This window comes from Zea mays, chromosome 6, assembly GCF_902167145.1.
Source record: "Zea mays cultivar B73 chromosome 6, Zm-B73-REFERENCE-NAM-5.0, whole genome shotgun sequence".
In the NCBI taxonomy this organism is placed as follows: domain Eukaryota; kingdom Viridiplantae; phylum Streptophyta; class Magnoliopsida; order Poales; family Poaceae; genus Zea; species Zea mays.
In genome coordinates, this window is record NC_050101.1 from 172,112,368 (window position 1) to 172,133,464 (window position 21,097).

Below are 21,097 nucleotides of genomic sequence, written 5' to 3' on the forward strand. Positions count from 1 at the left end.
GAATAAACAATAACATCAGTTAGCCAAATCAAAATAATATTATACGGAGAGCGGGGACAATCAATAAAAAATCTTGAAACTTTTTTGGTGAATAGTTTACGTAGATATTGTTGTAAGCTGTCGCAACGCACGAGCAACCGACTAGTCTATACTATACTTAAAGCACCAGTTTCAACGGTCGTCATGCGTCATTTTTTTACAACCTCTCACATTTATTTCAAATTAATCCGCTGCACGTCTGCTAGCTGTGTCGGGTCAGCCCGTTAGCCCGTCGATCCATTAAATTAAATCAGTGTAACGACGCCCGACACAGCTAGATGCACGCGGGCCGGCCTGCTAACTGTGTCGGGCTAGCCCGTTATTCCGTCGATCTATTTAATTAAGTCTACGTAAAATATTAAAAGATGGTGCAGGAGGTGGGGTTCAAACCCATGCCCTGATGGAAGAAGGGTGGGAGACACTGGGTGAAACTGTCTAACCAGTAGAACATCACGCTAAGATGTTTTTAATATTGAATATAAATTATATATAGGTATATATATGTTTTTTTGTAAAATAAAAAATAATCGTGTCGGGCCGGGCCAGCACTACGGGCCGAGGCTACAGCCCAGTACGACACGACGTTCTTGGCTCTTGTAAGCATTGGGTCGTTTATGAGACCACATTGACGCAATGGACTACATGGTGTTTGAGGTTGCTAAATTGGATTGAGCAGCAATGATTTGTCACACTAACAGCAAAATGAAAGGTTATTTTTTGTTTTAAACGTTAGTAATTACTACGAAGTAGCATAATTTATATGGAGCGCATCCAGTTTTTATTGATGCCTGACTTTAGTAATCACTCCATATTTTGATCTATTTTTTTATAAGTTTGACTTCATAGGACTTTTTTAGAAAGTTGATCTCACAAACTTTCTCTTATTTGGTCTCTTTATGATGGAATTATGTCATTTTATAATCTCTGTTCATTTAGTCAATCGTTGTGAACTCTCTTCTAATCGCTCACTTCATTGATCGTGTTGTACCAAGACATATTTGCATGGAGTAAACAATAACATCAGTTAACTAAATCAAAAAAATATATTATAAAGATAGCGGAGACAGTCAATAAAAAATCTTGAATTTTTTTGATGAATAGTTTACGTGGATATTGTTGTAAGCCGTCGCAACGCACGGGCAACCGACTAGTAAAATTTTATACACCACTTTTTGAAAATGCATTTCCTTGTTGGGGGATAACCTGAATGCTACAGTATGGAACTATGGAACTTGTGGCCACTCGGTGAAAGTGGTACGCATAACTGCCAATCTGATGAGATCTTCCGGTGGATATTGAAACTGACAGAAAAATTGTTTGTTCCAAGTATTTTATATTCCTATTTCCAGCTTATAGGAGCGAAGAGCACATTCATTTATTCAGAGAGCCAAAGCATTTTCATTTCAATGCTTACCAAAATCATAGCATTTCCATTGCAATTTAACAAGACCCAAAAATGGATCAGCATCAACGTATTATTTTACTATGGTTTCTCACATCTGCTTTCTGAACATGTATCAAACCATCCCAACACGATGGGCTGGGAAGAAACCAAGGTATAGACATGAGCTTGCGAAATGCCAAAGTATCAAAAAGATGCTGGATAACTAGGTTAAGTTTTTGGGTAGAGCCGATGGTGCTCAACCAGGCTTCATAAAAAGACCTAACATTTTTTTCCCATCAATGAAAAGTGAATATACTCGAACAAAGTCCATTGGCCGAGCGCGTCTTGAATTGAGAGCTGTAGCTCATGAATTCACTCATTTTTGGTCTGTATAGACGGCATCAACGTCATCAAGCTCTAGCAAATTTGAAACAAGTTCCTTGTTTAGTTCCACGGCCTCGTCGTCCACCTGCAGCAACAATACGGACAAGAGTGATATAATATGATATTCCCAGGGACGACAAGAATGGACATTTTGCAAGAATATAACCCAAAAGGATAACATGGTAACGGCCAATGAACTACATTATGAATACATTGCATATTTGACACCGTAATAAAGAATAATCCTGGCCGTGCCCTCACTTGTCATTTGTTTACGCAAAAAAATCCAACAATTACTGGTTAAATGTAAAATAGATAATAGGTTTCAGCTGTAAGGAGTTAAATATAAAATAACAGGCATCGTTGGATTTTGATTTGGATGCATCAGATCAATTGATTGCACGGTTGCACCAACACGAACGAATGATGGCATAGAATATGTTCCCATAAAATAATAAACTGCCAAACTGCAATTTCTAAGGTTTGGCATTAATTCAACCATGTTCAAGTACAGCTGCACCCTAAATCCTAAGGCCTCGTTGGAATGATCCCCAGAAGAATCCCAACGGAAAGTGATTCGTATGTTTTGATGACATCATCATCCGTTTGGATTACAGAAACGAAGCTTGTCGTTCCCATGGAAAGGATATGATTCCTTCACAAAACAAAAGGAAAGGAAAGGGTAGGATTTTTTTTCATGGAAGCCCGAGGAACATGCATGTACCAGAGAGGAAATGGTCATGCCGGTGTGGATCAAGTACCCCAGAGCTAAGTAGGGGATGCCGGCCCCGAGCAGATGTGGAACACGGGAACAAGCTCACGGCTATCCTGGAACTAGAAGACGCCCGCCCCGAGCGGATGTGGAAGGCACCGGCGAGCTCACGGATGTCTTCGGTTTTCAAGACGAGGTCGGGGATCAGGGCTGGCAGAACAGTGGCGAGAAAAGCGGATGAACGGTGAATCGATAAGAAACGGACGGAGAGGGTAATATAGCTTTGATATTGTTTAGTTAAAAGAAGATTTGCTATTCCCCCACATAGCCACATATCAGTTTAATTGATTTTGGTTCTATAAATTTATTTAATGATAAATTAAGGTTGTTTTCTTACATACTGATGTTTTCTTAGACACATTTTTATATGCCTGTGTTATTAACACCACTTCGTATCCTTTTCATGTGTTTTATATTCCTCTGTTTTCTGACTTCATCCCAACTCTATTCCTACCATCCCTTTGTTTTTTATTCCTTCGATCCAAACAGGGCCTAACTTGCAACTTGTGCAAACAGCATAATTGACAGTAAAAAGGGAAAACAGTGTACCTCAATTGGGTTCAGAGGAACAAGTTCGTAGCCATTATCAGTTTCAAACTTCAATCCTTCTTCTTGAAGCTTCGATAGCAAAACTGGGTAGTTTTCTGATGTAGTAACTATCTTGTAGAACCTTAGGAGAGAAAGAGGCAGCTTTCAGATACAAGGAGAATCCAAAGAAAGTTTTCTTAAATTAAAATGCAGTAATCAAGAAACTAAAGCACCAGATATGACATAAAATTTGGTATTATCATAGAGCAACCTTAATAACCATTATGTTCTGTTCTTGTCAAGCTGACTGATATGGGTTTAGTACTAGGTGTACACCTATTGTACTAGAGTAGAACTTGTGTATAATCAAGTTTAGTAGCAGCAGCACTCCGGTGTGTGTGTTCGTGCTCTCTGTTCTCTCTTCTCAACTAATCCAGCTCTCAAGTGTGTGTGTGTGTGTTCGGCTGAGGATCTGCGCCTGATTGTTGGCTAACACCTTCATTGGTGTTATACTAAATAATGTTGCATCAAACAAAAATGCATTCACCATTATACGAGCATGTACCTTTCTGCTTCTTCTTCAGAGTCATCATCATCAAAATTTGGTTCAAGGACGTCATCAGCACCAGCATCTAACGCAACGGTGAGCAGTTGGTCCTTATCTGCATCAGTAACTTTTATGTTCACCACTCGAGCTTGTCTGAATCTAAAGGTAACAGATCCAGGATCAGCCAATTTTGCTCCGCAGTCTTTCACCACGTTTCTAATGTCAGCAACTGATCTTGTAATTTTGTCAGTTAGAACTTCAACGACCATACCCACTCCACCAAAACCATAGACCTGTGAAAAATCTTCATGTACTTACAACCTATGTAAACCCCATAAAAAGTGTATGTACTCTAAGTAACTCGTACCGGTTCCAAATTATATTTCACTTTAGCTTCGTACTAACTACCAAGTCAAACTTCTCTAAAAAGGACGTACCCAGTGCCGTAGACTTCCCGCACTGTGCGGTAGGGATGAAAACGGTCGAAAACGATCGAAAAAACAGCTAAATTGTTTTTGTTTTCATATTTTTTGGTCGGAACGAAAACGAAAACAAAAACCAACGGTCGAAATACGGTTCGGAAGTGTCGGTTATTCGAAAACGATCGAAAACGATAAATTATAGTCGGAAAGATAATTATTTTGTAGTTTTATCAAAAACATAATAAAGTAATGTATTGCCTAATTTTTAAGATTTAGAAATACACAAACAAATCTTTTTCATCATTTATATTAGTTAGAGTAATTATAACATTTGCTTTTCGCGTATTCATTCACTTGAACACAACAAAAGTCTATAACTTAAATAAATTATATGCTAGATCTATCTTATATTATATAAAACGGTAGAAAAACGGTATTAGCACGACTCGGAAACGAAAAATACGAAAACGATCGAAAAACTAGCTAAATCGTTTTCGTACTGTTTCTAATCGGTTCCTGAACAATTCGAAAACGATCGGGAAAAAACAGTATTCGAAACGGAACGGTACGGGAATTTCCCGTCCCGTTTTCATCCCTACTGTGCGGGGTCTGGAGAAGGGTATCTTTAAGCGTCAAGCCTTACCCGCATAGTATGCAGAGGATGTGGCTCGAACCCGGGACCTTCCGGTTACAGACGGTAGGCTCTACCGCTGCACCAGGCCCACCCTTCAAAGTCAAACTTCTCTAACTTTAACAAAGTTTTTTAGAAAAAAAAAACTATTAAAATCTATAAGTTCAAGAAATGCACTATGAATATATTTCACGGAGAATTTAATGAAAGTAATTTGATGTTGTAAACACTAGTAAATTTTCTACAAACTTGGTCAGTTTGTACAGAGGGAGTAGCATACAAGCCTACTCATATCTGAACCAACCATTTATTCTGAATGCAAACATTAGTATCTTTGCCTTTGAGATGATTTATCATATATCGTAAAATGAGAATCTACTAAAGTTTACCTCATAAACCTTTTCTGTGTAAGTATCTTGTCCCTTTTCTGATGCCCTTTTGATGTTGCGCTCCAAAATTTCTCTAGGGACATCAAGTTCCCTTGCTTTCTCTAGTATAGCTGATAAAGTTGTGTTGGATGAAGGGTTTGGGCCACCCTTCTTGATGCTGTGTGATATCCAGAAACGGACCAGATTAATTAATTTAAATGAATGGCACTAGAACTCTGATAGTCTGATGCTTGGTCTTGTTGTCAGTTGCTTTTTTTTCATTTTAACAAGGCCTACCACTTGGGTAAGATAGTGCCATTCACTTCAGAGATATTAAGCAGGCAATGTCTAATTACTAAATACAACCGCAATACCTTCACAACATAATAACATGAAACGCTACAGACTGAGAATATATAGACACTGTAGCACGGGAACAGATGTCCAATGATTTAAGTTTAAACGGCCAAAAAGGTAAAACATCTTATGTCAACATATACTAGCAGATGACAGCATGTTGGATTAACCATATGCTCAAAATAATCCAAATTATGAAATCAATGAAATACCAAGCTGTTAAAATGATAGTGCAAGTTCACAGTGTCCAGCAACACCTACGCCGCAACAATTTCTTTTCCAATTTTGCTGTTGCGCTTCATCTTCTTCAAGTTCTGGGCATCCTGAATTAAAGAAACAACTGGTGTAAGGAACTGAGAGCAACTCCAACAGCATAGCTATAATTCCTAGCTAATTTTAGAGTTTTGGAGATGGCTTTATAAAATATAGAACTTCCTGAAGGGTGGGTAACCAACAGACTCTAAATTTAGACTCAGTGGTAGGTTGGCAATTGATCCTGCAACGAACCAACCCCTGGAAGCTGATCCCTACAATGAACCCAACTTTCTGAACACGATCCACTGCTAATTCAATGTTTCGATATAACATCCTGTTTCGGCTGAAGTTTTTTTTTTAAAAAAAAATCTGCAACTCCTACAGAAAAGCATCGGCATAACATCCTTTTCCCAGAAATTGCAGACATCTGCATTGACTGATACAAGGTTCTCATTTTGGTCTAGTTGTTCAGTAACAGCTTTGGCAGCATATGCATGAATTAGATCAACTACATTTTGAAATCCAAAGGATTGCCTCCCTGCAACAATAAGAAAACAAAGAAGGAAAAAAGTTCAGAGCAAGGTTCAGTTCAATCTTTCCAACTTTAGAAATGAGATGGCAGTGAGGAATAAGAGCATATAAGTGTATTGGGCCACATATGCACTTCAATCATGCAAGCAGAGAGATTTGTCTGGCAAAAATCCACTTCAATCTGCACATAAGTGTTCTGGTCCACATATGCCTTCCGGTTCCAAAATCTGCTTTGGTTCAAAAAACTGTCTAGTCTTGAAAAAGTACCAAAAAAATATGAGCAATTGCCACCAGCATCTCACCTGTGTAGGATTCATCCCTGTTTATTCGATTGGCATGGGACAGATTTGCTGACATTAGGCCTTCGAAGCTTGTAGGAGGAAGCAAACGCCGGTGCATCAATCCTACAGTGGATTGGTCCAAATCTCCACCCGTACGATGCGCCTCCGGATCTATCCTTCCTGGCGAACACTGAGAAAGAGGAGCATTCCACAATCCAGTTTCTTCACTTGTTCAACGAATGGGGCCGTACAGGTTTGTACATGGCGACGGATGAATGTGGAGGCACGGGCTGGTCGCGGTGGCGAGGGTGCAATGTCGCGGTCGCGGGAGCTGGAATTTGCCGTGACGGCGGGAGGGCAGTTGGGCGCGATAAAAGGAAATGGCGAGCCGTACGCCCTCGGCAAAGATGCCTAGCGAGGGGAGTAGATGACGAGCCGGATGGAGAAGAGAGGTAGAAAGCTAGCCTGTTGGATGCGTTTTTAACCAGGCTTTTCTTTTTTTTACTGATTTTGTTCAATTTAGTAAGGCTGTTGGAGTTGCTCTGAGGATACATATTGAGACGTTAAAGCTAACTACATTTTATAAACAAGAAACTAAAGCTACTTTCTGTTTTCAGTTTTTCCATTCTCAATTACGCTAATGGACCGAGCTTATTCGCTTGGTTTTAATCCGTACCGGCTTCTACTGTTTCTACAATGTTTTTGTCTCTATAGATTACAGCTGCAGCAGTCTAAACAGTCGGCTTTAATCCGAAGCGAACAACTACTTAGCAGCAAAAGCTAGCTCAGATCCTCAAGAGAACCGAAAATTCGAAACACAATGATATTTGTTGTTGCATCCATTTCTATTATTCCAAATGGAGGCTTTGCCGGGGATATATCCACTGTAATCACACATTTGGTGCAAGCATGCAATCAAATCATCCAGGAATCCAATCTAGATCTAACGGTTTCATATGAAATGGGATTAAATATAAAAATAAGTACAATGTTGCTGGTTTCACGCGGAAGGAGTTAAATGTAAACTAGCAGTTACTATTGGATTTTCATTGGGAATTTGATTGCTTGATTGCACGCATGCACAACATGATTGATTGCACGGGATATTTCCACGGCTTTGCCAACCAGAATATGCACAGCCAGCCGTCCCGAACTTCGTTAATGTGACATTGTGCATCATGGCAAGAGAACATCACCTTCCTTCCAGCGATTTTGCAGGAGCGTCTTCCCATGCAGAGCGGCTGGAACGACGAAATCCGCCGCCTCGCCGCATGCCTCCGGAACAGTCCGGCGCTTCCAATAGGCCCGTCCCCTTACGGCACCAGAAAACCGTCAAAACACGAAACATTGCAACAGTCCAATAGGACTAGATCGGTGCGGAGGAGAGCACGCGAGCACGAGCGGGTTACCGCGGAGGAGCGAGGCTCCCCGGAGAGCGGGAGCGGAGGAAGACAGAGACGAGGCCCTGTGGAGGAGCGCCCCCAGAGCACGCGTGGCGGACGCCATGGTGCCCTGGTGGGCCGGTGGCCGTCGAGCGCGGCGGATGCTCGACGAATTGCTGCGCCCGAGTGGTGGGCTGCTTTGGGCAGGCGGCCGCGGTGGTGAGGTGAGGAGCCTGGGTGTGCACCCGGGCTGCCGGGCAGGATGTGATGTGATAACGATGCGAGGGAAACGGCTCAGATTTGACGCTCGTACTGAGCGCAGTCTGAACCGTTCGATTCACCGTGCGCTACCAGTCTGGAGCATTGACACCTCATCGTTGCATGACTACTCCAGTTCAGAGCTGTCACGTGCTAGAATCTAGATGCCACAAATCTGGTTTCGTGGATGGCTCGTGGGCCCATGGCACAGACGGCTTACAGAGATCCCTACCCCACATTCCAGAGACTACTGGAACGCCACCATGGCCGACACCGAACAGCCGCGCCATGTTTCACACATCGGGAGCACTTCGTCAACAATCCAACGGTCCATGATTATTACGGCCCACATGTCATAGAACCCTCTGGCGCCCTCTCGCCGCTTCGTCACCTGTCCCGTCGCTTGTTTCCTCTCGTTTCCACGGCCTTCTAGACTCCCGGCGAACACTCCACTCCGCCTTCTTATGCGCATCCCCTCCGCTTCCGAAGCACACAGTTCAACCAGAAAAACTAGCCGAAGCAAACCCATTCCACAAGCACCTGGTGGGATCATCTCATCATCAGAAACAAAGAGAGAGATTCCGTGCCCACTTGTTGTAGTAGATTGTGAGGATTGAGGAGTAGCAAAGAGAAGCAGCCATGAATCCGGACAACTTCACCCACAAGACGAACGAGGCGATCGTGGGGGCGCACGAGATTGCGGTGGAGGCCGGCCACGCGCAGCTCACGCCGCTGCACCTGGCCGCAGTGCTGGCTGCGGACAAGGGCGGCATCCTGCGGCAGGCCATCACGGGGGCGTCGGGGGGCGACGGAGCGGCCGGGGACTCGTTCGAGCGCGTGCTGAACAACTCGCTCAAGAAGCTGCCGTCGCAGTCCCCGCCGCCGGACTCCGTCCCGGCGTCCACGGCACTGATCAAGGTCATCCGCCGGGCGCAGTCCGCGCAGAAAAAACGCGGGGACTCTCACCTCGCCGTCGACCAGCTGCTGCTCGGCCTGCTCGAGGACTCGCAGATCTCCGACTGCCTCAAGGAGGCCGGCGTGTCCGCGGCGCGGGTGCGCGCCGAGCTTGAGAAGCTCCGCGGCGGGGAGGGGCGCCGCGTGGAGTCCGCGTCGGGGGACACTAACTTCCAGGCGCTCAAGACATACGGCCGGGACCTCGTCGAGCAGGCCGGGAAGCTTGATCCCGTCATCGGCCGCGACGAGGAGATCCGCCGCGTGGTGCGCATCCTCTCGCGCCGCACTAAGAACAACCCCGTCCTCATCGGCGAGCCCGGCGTTGGCAAGACGGCCGTCGTGGAGGGCCTCGCGCAGCGCATCGTTCGCGGCGACGTGCCCAGTAACCTCCTCGACGTCCGCCTCATCGCGCTCGACATGGGCGCGCTTGTCGCGGGCGCCAAGTACCGCGGCGAGTTCGAGGAGCGGCTCAAGGCCGTGCTCAAGGAGGTGGAAGAGGCCGAGGGGAAGGTCATTCTCTTCATCGACGAGATACACCTCGTCCTGGGCGCGGGCAGGACGGAGGGTTCCATGGACGCGGCCAACCTGTTCAAGCCAATGCTGGCGAGGGGACAGCTCAGGTGCATCGGCGCCACCACGCTGGAGGAGTACCGCAAGTACGTGGAGAAGGACGCAGCGTTCGAGCGGCGGTTCCAGCAGGTGTTCGTCGCGGAGCCGAGCGTGCCCGATACCGTCAGCATTCTGAGGGGACTCAAGGAGAAGTACGAGGGGCACCATGGCGTGAGGATCCAGGACCGCGCCCTCGTGGTCGCGGCACAGCTCTCCGCGAGGTACATCATGGGTCGGCACCTGCCTGACAAAGCCATAGACCTGGTGGACGAGGCCTGCGCCAATGTGAGGGTGCAGCTCGACAGCCAGCCGGAGGAGATTGATAACCTGGAGAGGAAGAGAATCCAGCTTGAGGTCGAGCTCCACGCGCTCGAGAAGGAGAAGGACAAGGCCAGTAAAGCCCGGCTGATTGAGGTGCGTGTCTCGAGCACTGAATTTTCTTCAAACAAGTCCTCTTGTCTGATGTTCCTGTTTTGATACTAACGTCGCTTAACTGTGGCCATCCCATCCTTCAGGTCAGGAAGGAATTGGACGATCTGAGGGACAAGCTGCAGCCCCTGACCATGAAGTACAGGAAGGAGAAGGAGAGAATCGATGAGATCAGGAAGCTGAAGCAGCGCCGCGAGGAGCTCCAGTTCACCCTGCAGGAGGCCGAGCGCCGGATGGACCTGGCCCGTGTGGCCGATCTCAAGTACGGCGCCCTCCAGGAAATCGACGCCGCGATCTCCAAGCTGGAGAGCGAAACAGGGGAGAACCTGATGCTCACCGAAACCGTCGGCCCTGAACAAATTGCAGAGGTATGTTATTGTTCTTGTTCACCGCCACAAAAAATTTGCAGAGCAATGCCGAATTGCCGATCGTCTCCTAGTAGCGTAGTCGTGCAGCGTGCTGAAATGGTGTTTCGTTCTATGGGCAGGTGGTGAGCCGTTGGACGGGTATTCCAGTGACCCGGCTTGGCCAGAACGACAAGGAGAGGCTGGTCGGCCTGGCTGACAGGCTTCACCAGAGGGTGGTCGGCCAGACAGAGGCTGTGAGCGCCGTCGCAGAGGCGGTGCTGAGGTCGAGGGCCGGTCTTGGCAGGCCACAACAGCCCACTGGCTCGTTCCTCTTCCTGGGTCCGACTGGCGTGGGGAAAACTGAGCTGGCCAAGGCCCTAGCCGAACAGCTGTTCGACGACGAGAACCTTCTTGTCCGCATCGACATGTCGGAGTACATGGAGCAGCACTCGGTTGCTCGCCTCATCGGAGCACCACCTGGGTAAGTAGCAGAAAATGCATGCATCTTCGTATTTTTAACAGCGAATTGCGATGAACTCTTGTTCTGACATGAGCCGGACCTGTGACTGAAGCTACGTCGGCCATGAAGAGGGTGGGCAGCTGACTGAACAAGTGAGGAGGAGGCCGTACAGCGTGATCCTGTTCGACGAGGTCGAGAAGGCCCATGTCGCCGTGTTCAACACCCTGCTCCAGGTCCTCGACGACGGCAGGCTGACGGATGGGCAAGGCAGGACGGTGGACTTCAGGAACACCGTGATCATCATGACATCGAACCTCGGCGCCGAGCACCTCCTCGCTGGGATGGTGGGCAAGAACTCCATGAAGGTCGCTCGCGATCTGGTCATGCAGGAGGTATGCATTGCGATAACGTTCTGAATCGTCGTTCGACATTGTTCCTCTGCAGTGTGAATGTGTGATGCTCAATCGGATCGTTTTTGCTGTGTGCAGGTGAGGAGGCACTTCCGCCCTGAGCTGCTGAACCGTCTCGACGAGATCGTGATCTTCGATCCTCTGTCCCACGAGCAGCTGAGGAAGGTCGCTCGCCTTCAGATGAAGGATGTGGCCGTCCGTCTTGCCGAAAGGGGCATCGCTCTGGCTGTGACCGACGCCGCATTGGACATCATCTTGTCTCTCTCTTACGATCCGGTATGTGAGCATCCATGTTTTGATCCATCTGAATTCGTCGGTGACACCTGATGATGCTGACTCTCTCTCTCTCTCTTGTGTGGCTTCAACAACAGGTGTACGGCGCGCGGCCAATAAGGAGGTGGATCGAGAAGAGGGTGGTGACGCAGCTGTCGAAGATGCTGATCCAGGAGGAGATCGACGAGAACTGCACGGTCTACATCGACGCCGCGCCCGGTAAGGACGAACTGGTCTACAGGGTGGACCGGAGCGGCGGTCTGGTGAACGCTGAGACGGGGATGAAGTCGGACATCCTGATCCAGGTCCCCACCAGCTCCACCAGGAGCGACGCTGCGCAGGCCGTCAAGAAGATGAGGATCATGGAGGAGGACGAGGACGGCATGGACGAGGAGTAAAAGGCGGGCCGGAGGACGCGGAGCTGCGCCCAGGCCGCAGGTCTGGCGCCGGCATCATCGAGTGTCTTTTGAATAAGCGTGTAGATAAGCCCGTGAATGTGGAAACGAGGATGAGATGATGTTCTTGTAACGCTGCTGTTTGTCAAGCATGGACGAATGCTCTCATATCATCATATGGTGTCAAAGTGACAAAGTCTCTCAATCGATGTCTTGATGTCATTATTTTTATCTCCCTGAATGTTTTTACATGTTTTCCTCTATTCATTGTATCCTTTATGCATACACGAAGGGAGAACTTTCGGCTACCTGTTTGGTTCTACCATAATCCATATAGATTTTCATATTTTCTATAGATTGAGGGGGATTGATGAGTTTTAAACTCTAAGTTAAAATCTCTCCGATCCCAATCAAACCCTAATGGAGACCTTTTAATAGGCGCGACGGCGGTGGTTGAGAGGAAACAGAATAGGCGATATGAGGCAGGCAGGATGTGGAGACCGGGAGTGCCTGCATGGCGAACCGGAGGAGGGCGCGGCCAGCAGATGATCGGAGCAAGACCCACATGTCGTTGTGGACGATTCCCGTTTCGTCTTTTTAGGAGTAGAGAGTAGAATAGAATGAAATTGTTGCAAAATAAAAGGCCTACTAGGTGCCAAGTGCCAAATTGGGCCAAATTTTCCCAGGCCGACGAAAACAGCTGGGCCCATCAGAAAAGCCACACCCCACTCAAAACCAACTAAAACCCAAACTGAAAACCCTGTCCTCGTCGTCGAGCCAGCCCCCCCAAACCCTAGGCTGCCGCCAACCCGACTGGCTCCCCCCTCACTCTTCTCCCGCCATGAACTACCGCTTCCAGAACCTCCTCGGCGCGCCGTACCGCGGCGGCGACGCCGTGTTCGCGGGAGACTCACCCGTTCTCCTCTCCGCTGTTGGGAATCGCGTGGCCTCCACTGACCTCACTGCCTCCTCGTCTCTCACGCTTCCGTTCGAGTCCTCATCCAACGTCACCCGCCTCGCCACTTCCCCCTCGGGCGACTTCCTCCTCGCAGCCGATGACAATGGCCGCGCGCTCTACGCCAACCTCCGCCGCCGCGCCGTACTCCACCGCGTTTCCTTCAAGGGCGCGCCATCAGCCGTCCGCTTCAGCCCCGACGGTCAGCTCATCGCGGTGGCCGTCGGGAAGGTCGTGCAGATCTGGCGCTCCCCGGGGTTTCGCAGGGAGTTCTTCCCCTTCCACCTCCTCCGCACTTTCCCGGGCTTCGCCGCTGGCGTGACAGCATTCGATTGGTCACCGGACTCTGCGTTCCTCCTCGCGTCCTGCAAGGACTTAACAGCTCGGCTCTTGCCTGTCAAGAAGGGACTAGGAGGCAAGCCTTTCCTCTTCCTTGGCCATCGCGCGGCTGTCGTGGGTGCCTTCTTTGCCACGGACAAGAAGACAAGGAGAGTCAAGGGGGTTTATACAGTCTCCAAGGATGGAGCTATCTTTACATGGGATTTGGTGGAAGGAAATGAGGAAAATGATACTTCACCTCCGCCATCACCAGGGACGCCAGAGCAGGGGTCAAAACAAAATGTCGTCGATGCCATGGAACTGGATGGTGGGAGCAGGAAAAGGAAGATTTTGGGAGAATTAGAGGGACTAGACACTATGCTGCATTTGGCAAAATGGGAGCTGCGGGAAAAGCATTTCTTCATGCAGTCACCGGCTAAGTTAACAGCATGTGATTACCACCGAGAACTCGACATGGTGGTGGTTGGATTCTCTAGTGGAGTATTTGGGCTGTACCAGATGCCAGACTTTGTGTGCCTCCATCTGTTGTCAATATCAAGGGAGAAGATCACCACTGCTATTTTCAACAGTTCGGGGAGTTGGCTTGTCTTTGGATGTGCCAAACTTGGGCAGCTTCTGGTGTGGGAGTGGCGGTCAGAGAGCTACATTTTGAAACAGCAGGGACACTACTTTGATGTGAATTGCATCGCATACTCACCAGATTCTCAGATATTGGCCACTGGGGCTGATGATAACAAAGTCAAGGTGTGTGCTAAGTGATATCGTTTATGATCTCAATCATGACTGCTCTTCTTTTTTGCTAGCATGATCTTCATTATTTGCGTGAACACAATCTCATCACACATGAATTGTTGATATGCACTCTTTTTTTTCTCAATCCATTGGAAACTGAATGTCATGACGATTTTTTTAACTGATCATACTATCTACTGCTTCGTGGGATAGCCAATTTTTTTTAAAAAAAGGCAGGTGCTCTGCGCTCAATTAAGACAAAGAACATTATGTACAAGAAGGTTAGCCAATGAGATGCCAAAAAGGCGCCCGAGGGGCTAACCACCCTACATGACGCGGCTAGCTAGAGAAACTTTGCTTCTCTCTGTCCTTGTCTCATTGAGCTGCTTACTCATACCACATTTATTCAAACGAAAGAGTAGTACCTTATATGAACTATCAGTTTTTGGCGATTAATTTTGCTAAAATATTTAAGAAATCTATGTAGTTAGTGTTAATGTCCTGCACAGCAAGTTTGATAATGTAGCTGATGTGTTGCAGGTCTGGACAGTTTCATCTGGGTTCTGTTTCATAACATTTTCGGAGCATACAAATGCTGTAACTGCGGTTCATTTTATGGCCAATAACCATTCTCTTCTAAGTGCCTCCCTTGATGGGACTATTCGAGCATGGGATTTGTTTCGCTATCGCAACTTCAGGACATTTACCACCCCTTCACCTAGGCAGTTTGTTTCTTTAACCGCAGACCAGAGTGGAGAAGTCATATGTGCTGGAACACTTGATTCGTTTGAGGTGTGTGTATGCAGCAACCTTTTATTCCCTCAAATTTTCATGTCTTGTGCTTCACATCAAGCTTCCTTGACAACCAAAACTTTTTCATGCAGATATTTGTTTGGTCAATGAAAACTGGTCGATTGTTGGATGTACTCAGTGGTCATGAAGGACCAGTGCATGGTCTAATGTTTTCACCAATTAATGTAAGAGAATGCTCTGATATACTTTGTATGACTTTCTTTTTAGAACTGCAATTAGTTACAAAAGTCACTACTTTATGATTCTGCAGGAACATTTTGTTACATTTCAGTATTTTCTGTTCTGTATGTTATGTAAGTTCATCAAAGCAATAACTGGGCTTTGTTTGGTAGGCTATTCTGGCTTCATCATCATGGGACAAAACTGTTCGCCTCTGGGATGTCTTTGAGAGCAAGGGTGCAGTGGAAACTTTTCAGCACTCACACGATGTTCTTACTTTAGCTTATCGACCTGATGGAAGGCAGATAGCATGCAGTACTTTAGATGGCCTAATTCATTTCTGGGATCCATCTGATGGTTTGTTGATGTATACCATTGAGGGACGCAGGGATATTGCTGGGGGTCGCCTCATGACAGATAGGAGATCTGCAGCTAATACAAGTATAGGAAAGTACTTCACAACATTGTGCTATTCTGCTGATGGAAGTTCTATTTTAGCTGGAGGAAACACCAAATATATTTGCATGTATGATGTTGGAGAACAGGTCAGTAAATCTTTCTTGGCATGATTGTATTTGTACATTGAAGCATAGTTTTACCAACAGCTATGAGTGTGTCTTCACTCTACAGTTTTGATCCTGCATTTTGAATACTCTCTGGATACTTTCTGGATATCATTTACTACTTTTCTCTAACCAATGTTCTGTCTCTCTGCTTAACTTTTGAAATATTTACATGTTGTCATCGTGCCATGAACTGAGTGAAATCAACAGCTAGTTAGGAACCCAAATCTGAAGCTGTAATAGTCTGACTTTTCTATATTTGCTATGGTGAACATACATTTAGTCTAAAATACGGAACCACGTGATCTTGATGTTTTTTTGCTTGTAAACATATCTTGGTCTGAAATAATGCTGGAGATCTTTCATTTTATCTAGAGAAATTCCATTATGTACCACCACTGAAACTACATGATCCATGAAATGACATTCATTGTGGGTTGGCATCTTTGAATGGTGAGCATATGGGGGTGTGCGTTGTAAGACAAGTAATCACCCTTGTTTTAATGTGTTTCTTTGAGCAGGTGCTGTTGCGTAGGTTCCAGATCACTCGCAATCTCTCATTGGATGGAGTTCTTGATTTTCTGAACTCAAAGAAGATGACAGATGGTGGTGCACTAGATCTTATTGACGATGAAGACAGTGATGTTGAAGAAGGAATTGATCGACATACTAGAGGAAACTTAGGGCTTGGTTTACCTGGATCAATGGCAAATCGTGGAAGACCCATGGCTCGGACAAAATGTGTTAAGTTTGCTCCAACTGGAAGATCGTTTGCTGCAGCGACCACTGATGGTGTTTTATTGTACTCAGTTGATGAATCATTTATTTTTGATCCAACGGACCTCGACATCGACGTTACGCCTGAGGTATTGACTTCATGCCCTTGTTGTGTATTACCTATTGAACTTACTCTAATTAATTTTCTAATTTATGTGCTTGGTATTTGTAGAAAGTAGAGGAAGCTCTTGCAGAAAACCAACAACAAAGAGCCCTTATACTTAGCCTTCGGTTAAATGAGGATTTATTGATTAAGAAGTGCATATTCGCAGTTGATCCAGCCGATGTGAGAGCAATTTGTTCGGCAATTCCTTACAAGTATCTCCAAAGATTGATTGATACTTTCGCTAGTCTCTTGGAAAGTTGTCCCCATCTGGAATTTATCCTCCTGTGGTCTCAGGTATCATCTTCATTTTCATTTTCTTCCCACGATTATACCGATAGTTTGGTGAATAATACCATATATATATATCAGTCTCATTCTTTTCTTTTTATCATACAGGAGCTATGTAAGGTTCATGGCCACTATATTCAACAGAACTCCAGAACTTTGCTTCCTTCTCTGAAATCATTGCAGAAGTCTATAACAAGACTACATCAGGATTTGGCAGATACTTGCTCTTCTAATGAGTACTTGTTGAAATATCTTTGCACTGCTGGTACGAAGAATTAGGTTGTGCTGGAAAATATCTTTGCACCGATCTCCCTGACGATTTCTATAGGAGGTTGTTGTGCTTGCAAACCCAGACGCATGCGAGCTCTGAGCAGTTCTGCTTTGGACCTCTAGGGGGATTGGCATCCGGGCTTAATCCTCTGGGCAGTGGCTGTTGTGTTCAGAACTACTGAGCTGAAGCAACAATGTAACATGATCGATCCTCTGGAGAAAGTTGAGCTGTCTGGTTTTGTCAGTGAAACGAGAGAAAAAAAATGTCGGGAACGATTAAAGTTATGTAACTTACCGTGTTATCAAATGTTTGGACCAGAACTGGAAATTGATATTTGTCATGAATCAAATAGAAGAAACATGTTATATTCACTCCTGTTTTTTTTTTTGCTGTGATCTTCTGAAGTTTATCTGCTACGTGGAATTTCTAGAGCCTGGCAAAACTTTGCTGCCGCTTATGGCTTATTGGTAATTTGTCAGTGCTGAATTAGGGAGCAGGACTTCCAAATGTTATCGAGGTTTTTTTTACGCACATGTGACATGCCGCCCCTCGAAGCCGCCGTGCCCCCCGAGGCCCGAGCCCGCTGCCACCAGCGACCTCTTTGGATCTAGTGCGACTGTGCGGCTTTGACACATGGTACATCAAGGATATCCGCACCATAAATTTTTGTTCTGTTATTTCTATGCCATATGTATTGATTATTTCTATGCTATATGGAGACGGAATTGCGGAAAGTTAGGGGATCATCCAATCTCCTCCAATCTATATAGATTGAAATAAAAATGAGCAAATCCTAATATGAATTTTGATGTCTGCAATGCAACTGTATCCATTTGTCAGTGTTTCGAACCCGGGGGTCCCTGGGTCGACGAGTAAATTATCGCCGCGTGCCCCAGCCCAGATGAGTCGGCGCGAGACGGAGCGCGAAGGGGGGAAGAAGTCGGAGGGAGACGGGCGTGAGAGGTGAAATCTCGCGGCCTTCGTGTTTGTCCCGCGCCCAGGTCGGGTGCGCTTGCAGTAGGGGGTTACAAGCGTCCACGCGGGAGGGAGCGAGCGGCCTCACGCGAGCGCCGTCCCGTCCTTCCCCGCGCGGCCAACCCTCGTAAGAGGGCCCTGGATCTTCCTTTTATAGGCGTAAGGAAAGGATCCAGGTGTACAATAGGGGTGTAGCAGTGTGCTAACGTGTCTAGCGGAGGAGAGCTAGCGCCCTAAGTACATGTCATCATGGCAGCCGGAGAGGTTTTGGCACCCGGTTCGTGTGATGCCGTGGTCGTCGGAGGAGTGTCGGGGCCTGGCGGAAGGACAGCTGTCGGGGCTGTCGAGTCCTTGCTGACGTCCTCTTGCTTCCGTAAGGGGGCTGAGAGCCGTCGTCGTCATGGAGCGTGCGGGGCGCCATCATTACTCGTACGATGGAGCGAGCCAGATGGGACGCCGGTCTTGTTCCCCGTAGCCTGAGTCAGCTTGGGGCAGGGTAATGATGGCGCCTCCTGTTGACGTGGTCGGTCCGTGCTCTGGGTTGAGCGAGGTGGAGGCTCCTCCGAGGTCGAGGTCGAGTCTGTCTTCCAAGGCCGAGGTCGAGTCCGAGCCCCTGGGTCGGGCGAGGCGGAGACCGTCGGCTGATGTCAGGGCTGAGTCCGAGCCCTGGGGTCGGGCGAAGCGGAGTTCGTCGTCCTTCGGGGCTGAGCCCGAGTCCGAGCCCTATGGTCGGGCGAAGCGGGGTTCGTCGTCTTCCGGGGCTGAGCCCGAGTCCGAGCCCTGGGGTCGGGCGAAGCGGAGTTCGTCGTCTTCCGGGGCTGAGCCCGAGTCCGAGCCCTGGGGTCGGGCGAAGCGAAGTTCGTCGTCTTCCGGGGTTGAGCCCGAGTCCGAGCCCTGGGGTCGGGCGAAGCGGAGTTCGTCGTCTTCCGGGGCTGAGCCCGAGTCCGAGCCCTGGGGTCGGGCGAAGCGGGGTTCGTCGTCTTCCGGGGCTGAGCCCGAGTCCGAGCCCTGGGGTCGGGCGAAGCGGAGTTCGTCGTCTTCCGGTGCTGAGCCCGAGTCCGAGCCCTGGGGTCGGACAAAGCGGAGTTCGTCGTCTTCCGGGGCTGAGCCCGAGTCCGAGCCCTGGGGTCGGGCGAAGCGGAGTTCGTCGTCTTCCGGGGCTGAGCCCGAGTCCGAGCCCTGGGGTCGGGCGAAGCGGAGTTCGTCGTCTTCCGGGGCTAAGCCCGAGTCCGAGCCCTGGGGTCGGGCGAAGCGGAGTTTCCCATAGCGCCTGGGGCCGGGCTTGGCTGCCGTCAGCCTCACTCTGTGTGGCACAGCAGTCAAAGCGGCGCAGGCGGCGCTGTCCTCTTGTCAGACTGGTCAGTGGAGCGGCAAAGTGACTACGGTCACTTCGGCTCTGTCAACTGGAGGACGCGCGTCAGGATAAAGGTGTCAGGCCACCTTTGCATTAAATGCCCCTGCGATTTGGTCGGTTGGCGTGACGATTTGGCCAAGGTTGCTTCTTGGTGAAGACTGGGCCTCGGGCGAGCCGAAGGTGCGTTCGTCGCCGTAGGGGGTCCTCGGGCGAGACGTAAACCCTTCGGGGTCGGCTGCCCTTGCCCGAGGCTGGGCTCGGGCGAGGCGCGATCGCGTCCCTTGAATGGACCGATCCTTGACTTAGTCGCACTCATCAGGCCTTTGCAGCTTCGTGCTGATGGGGGTTACCAGCTGAGATTTAGGAGCCTTGAGGGTACCCCTAATTACGTTCCCCGACAGTAGCCCTCGAGGCTCGAAGGGAGTGTTAATACTCGCTTGGAGGCTTTTGTCGCACTTTTTTGCAAGGGGACCAGCCTTTCTCGGTTGCGTTTTGCTCCGGTGGGTGCGCGCGAGCGCACCCGCCGGGTGTAGCCCCCGAGGCCTCGGAGGAGTGGTTTGACTCCTTCGAGGTTTTAATGCCTCACGCAATGCTTCGGCTGGTCTGGTTGTTCCCTCATGCGAGCTGGTCGTAGCCCGGGTGCACGGTCGGGTCCCAAGTTCTCGGGCCGGTATGTTGACGCTGTCAACGGTTTGGCCGGAGCCGGGTTTGCGAGAGCAGCCCCCGAGCCTCTGCACAGGGCGAGAGGACGGTCAAGGACAGACTCGACTTTTTTACATACGCCCCTGCGTCGCCTTTCCGCAAGGAGGAGGGGGGAAAAGCGCCATGTTGCCCTTGGAGGGCGCCGAACATGGTGTCTCCAGTGAGCTGCTGACGGGTAATCCGAGTGGACGCCCGTTCCCCATTTGTTAGGGGTCAGCTAGAGGCCCAGAGGCGCGCTCCAAAAGTACCTGCGGGTGATCTGCCGGACCCGGTCCCCTTTCGACGGGGTCCGAGGGCTCGATGCCTCCCTCTGATGGGATTCTGTTACAAGATCGTTCCCGCTGGTCTCGGAAATGTCCTAGGGTACCTCGAGAGCGTAGCCCGAGCCTCGGTTATGTATCGAACGTACCCAGGGTCATCCCTCGCTCTGTGTCTGAGGCGGTTGTGAACCCTTCGAGGGCCAGCCTACGAACCCCTGATCAGTAGTGGGCGCGGAGCCCGAGTGGCCTAAGGCGGCCGTTGAACCCTTCCGAGGGGACGGCCTTCGAACCTCTGACCAGTAGTGGGCGCGGATCCCAAGCGCTCTGAGGCGGCTGTTAAACCCCTCCGAGGGGCCAGCCTTTGAACCTCTGATCAGTAGGGAGGCTCGGGGCCTGTTTCCTTCACGGAGAAGGATCCCTTTTGGGGTATCCCCCTTTCCCGGTCCCTGTTGTAAGAGAGAGAAAGAGGAAAAAGAAAAGGATATGAAATCGAATGACGTGGCATATCTTTTTTGACGCGGTCATTATGGCGAAGGTGAAGCGTCGCTCGCTTCTCCTACCAAAGGCGCCGCCTGTCCCGCCGCGGAGTTAATGCGACAGGGCAAGTGGTTCGCGGGGCAGTCGTTCCGCGTGCGCGGGCCGTTCGAGGAACGGAACACGGATGCGTCGTCTTCACACCGTGAGAGAGGGTTCTCTCGCTGTCCCACGAGGTGACGTGAGCTTGGCTGACGACGTGACCGCTGCTTCTGCCCGCCTGCCACCGCCATTACTGCTGGCCCATTTTTGG

At 48.9% G+C, this 21,097-nt stretch overlaps 3 protein-coding genes across 6 annotated transcripts; 2 read left to right on the top strand and 1 right to left on the bottom strand.

Moving 5' to 3' along the window:
- Nucleotides 1-1,434: 1,434 nt before the first annotated feature.
- On the bottom strand, nucleotides 1,435-8,094 carry LOC100273797 (putative transcriptional regulatory protein). Of its 3 annotated transcripts, none has more exons than XM_008649341.2 (7): nucleotides 7,909-8,046; nucleotides 6,521-7,811; nucleotides 5,694-5,755; nucleotides 5,097-5,253; nucleotides 3,673-3,947; nucleotides 3,129-3,249; nucleotides 1,435-1,892 (listed from the first exon to the last, which is right to left on the bottom strand). In XM_008649341.2, exons 2-7 carry the CDS (start codon nucleotides 6,533-6,535, stop codon nucleotides 1,800-1,802), a joined length of 723 nt encoding a protein of 240 aa, XP_008647563.1. In that variant the 5' UTR covers nucleotides 6,536-7,811; nucleotides 7,909-8,046; the 3' UTR covers nucleotides 1,435-1,799. The 3 variants fall into 3 exon arrangements, 2 of the variants coding, with proteins under 2 accessions (XP_008647563.1, NP_001346550.1); NM_001359621.1 differs by having other exon boundaries at nucleotides 1,444-1,892; nucleotides 7,696-7,811; nucleotides 7,909-8,094; NR_158550.1 differs by lacking the exon at nucleotides 7,909-8,046 and having other exon boundaries at nucleotides 1,447-1,892; nucleotides 5,645-6,445; nucleotides 6,521-6,936.
- A 539-nt stretch (nucleotides 8,095-8,633) lies between these two features.
- On the top strand, nucleotides 8,634-12,299 carry LOC541780 (heat-shock protein 101). Its single transcript, NM_001111465.2, has 6 exons — nucleotides 8,634-10,116; nucleotides 10,218-10,499; nucleotides 10,619-10,959; nucleotides 11,051-11,330; nucleotides 11,427-11,624; nucleotides 11,720-12,299. The coding sequence occupies exons 1-6, from the start codon at nucleotides 8,779-8,781 to the stop codon at nucleotides 12,017-12,019; spliced, it is 2,739 nt and encodes a 912-aa protein (NP_001104935.2). The 5' UTR covers nucleotides 8,634-8,778; the 3' UTR covers nucleotides 12,020-12,299.
- Nucleotides 12,300-12,743: 444 nt separating this feature from the next.
- Nucleotides 12,744-17,404, top strand: LOC100191510 (periodic tryptophan protein 2). 2 transcript variants are annotated; one of them, XR_004849911.1, is made up of 7 exons: nucleotides 12,744-14,054; nucleotides 14,583-14,834; nucleotides 14,927-15,019; nucleotides 15,188-15,559; nucleotides 16,099-16,443; nucleotides 16,627-16,754; nucleotides 16,857-17,390. XR_004849911.1 is itself a non-coding variant. In NM_001136942.2 (7 exons), the coding sequence occupies exons 1-7, from the start codon at nucleotides 12,858-12,860 to the stop codon at nucleotides 17,025-17,027; spliced, it is 2,658 nt and encodes an 885-aa protein (NP_001130414.2). In that variant the 5' UTR covers nucleotides 12,810-12,857; the 3' UTR covers nucleotides 17,028-17,404. The 2 variants fall into 2 exon arrangements, 1 of the variants encoding a protein (NP_001130414.2); NM_001136942.2 differs by having other exon boundaries at nucleotides 12,810-14,054; nucleotides 16,527-16,754; nucleotides 16,857-17,404.
- The last annotated feature ends 3,693 nt before the right edge of the window (nucleotides 17,405-21,097 follow it).

Excerpts from the sequence above, each read along its gene's own strand:
- LOC100191510 (NM_001136942.2), top strand. The coding sequence starts at position 12,858 with ATGAACTACCGCTTCCAGAACCTCCTCGGCGCGCCGTACCGCGGCGGC. Across the intron at positions 15,020-15,187 it reads TAATGTTTTCACCAATTAAT|GCTATTCTGGCTTCATCATC; the intron begins GTAAGAGAATGC and ends TTTGTTTGGTAG. Across the intron at positions 16,755-16,856 it reads TTATCCTCCTGTGGTCTCAG|GAGCTATGTAAGGTTCATGG; the intron begins GTATCATCTTCA and ends TTTATCATACAG.
- LOC100273797 (NM_001359621.1), bottom strand. The coding sequence starts at position 8,005 with ATGGCGTCCGCCACGCGTGCTCTGGGGGCGCTCCTCCACAGGGCCTCG. Across the intron at positions 3,250-3,672 it reads TCTGAAGAAGAAGCAGAAAG|GTTCTACAAGATAGTTACTA; the intron begins GTACATGCTCGT and ends TTCTCTCCTAAG. Across the intron at positions 1,893-3,128 it reads TTCCTCTGAACCCAATTGAG|GTGGACGACGAGGCCGTGGA; the intron begins GTACACTGTTTT and ends TTGTTGCTGCAG.
- LOC541780 (NM_001111465.2), top strand. The coding sequence starts at position 8,779 with ATGAATCCGGACAACTTCACCCACAAGACGAACGAGGCGATCGTGGGG. Across the intron at positions 11,331-11,426 it reads GCGATCTGGTCATGCAGGAG|GTGAGGAGGCACTTCCGCCC; the intron begins GTATGCATTGCG and ends TGCTGTGTGCAG. Across the intron at positions 11,625-11,719 it reads TGTCTCTCTCTTACGATCCG|GTGTACGGCGCGCGGCCAAT; the intron begins GTATGTGAGCAT and ends CTTCAACAACAG.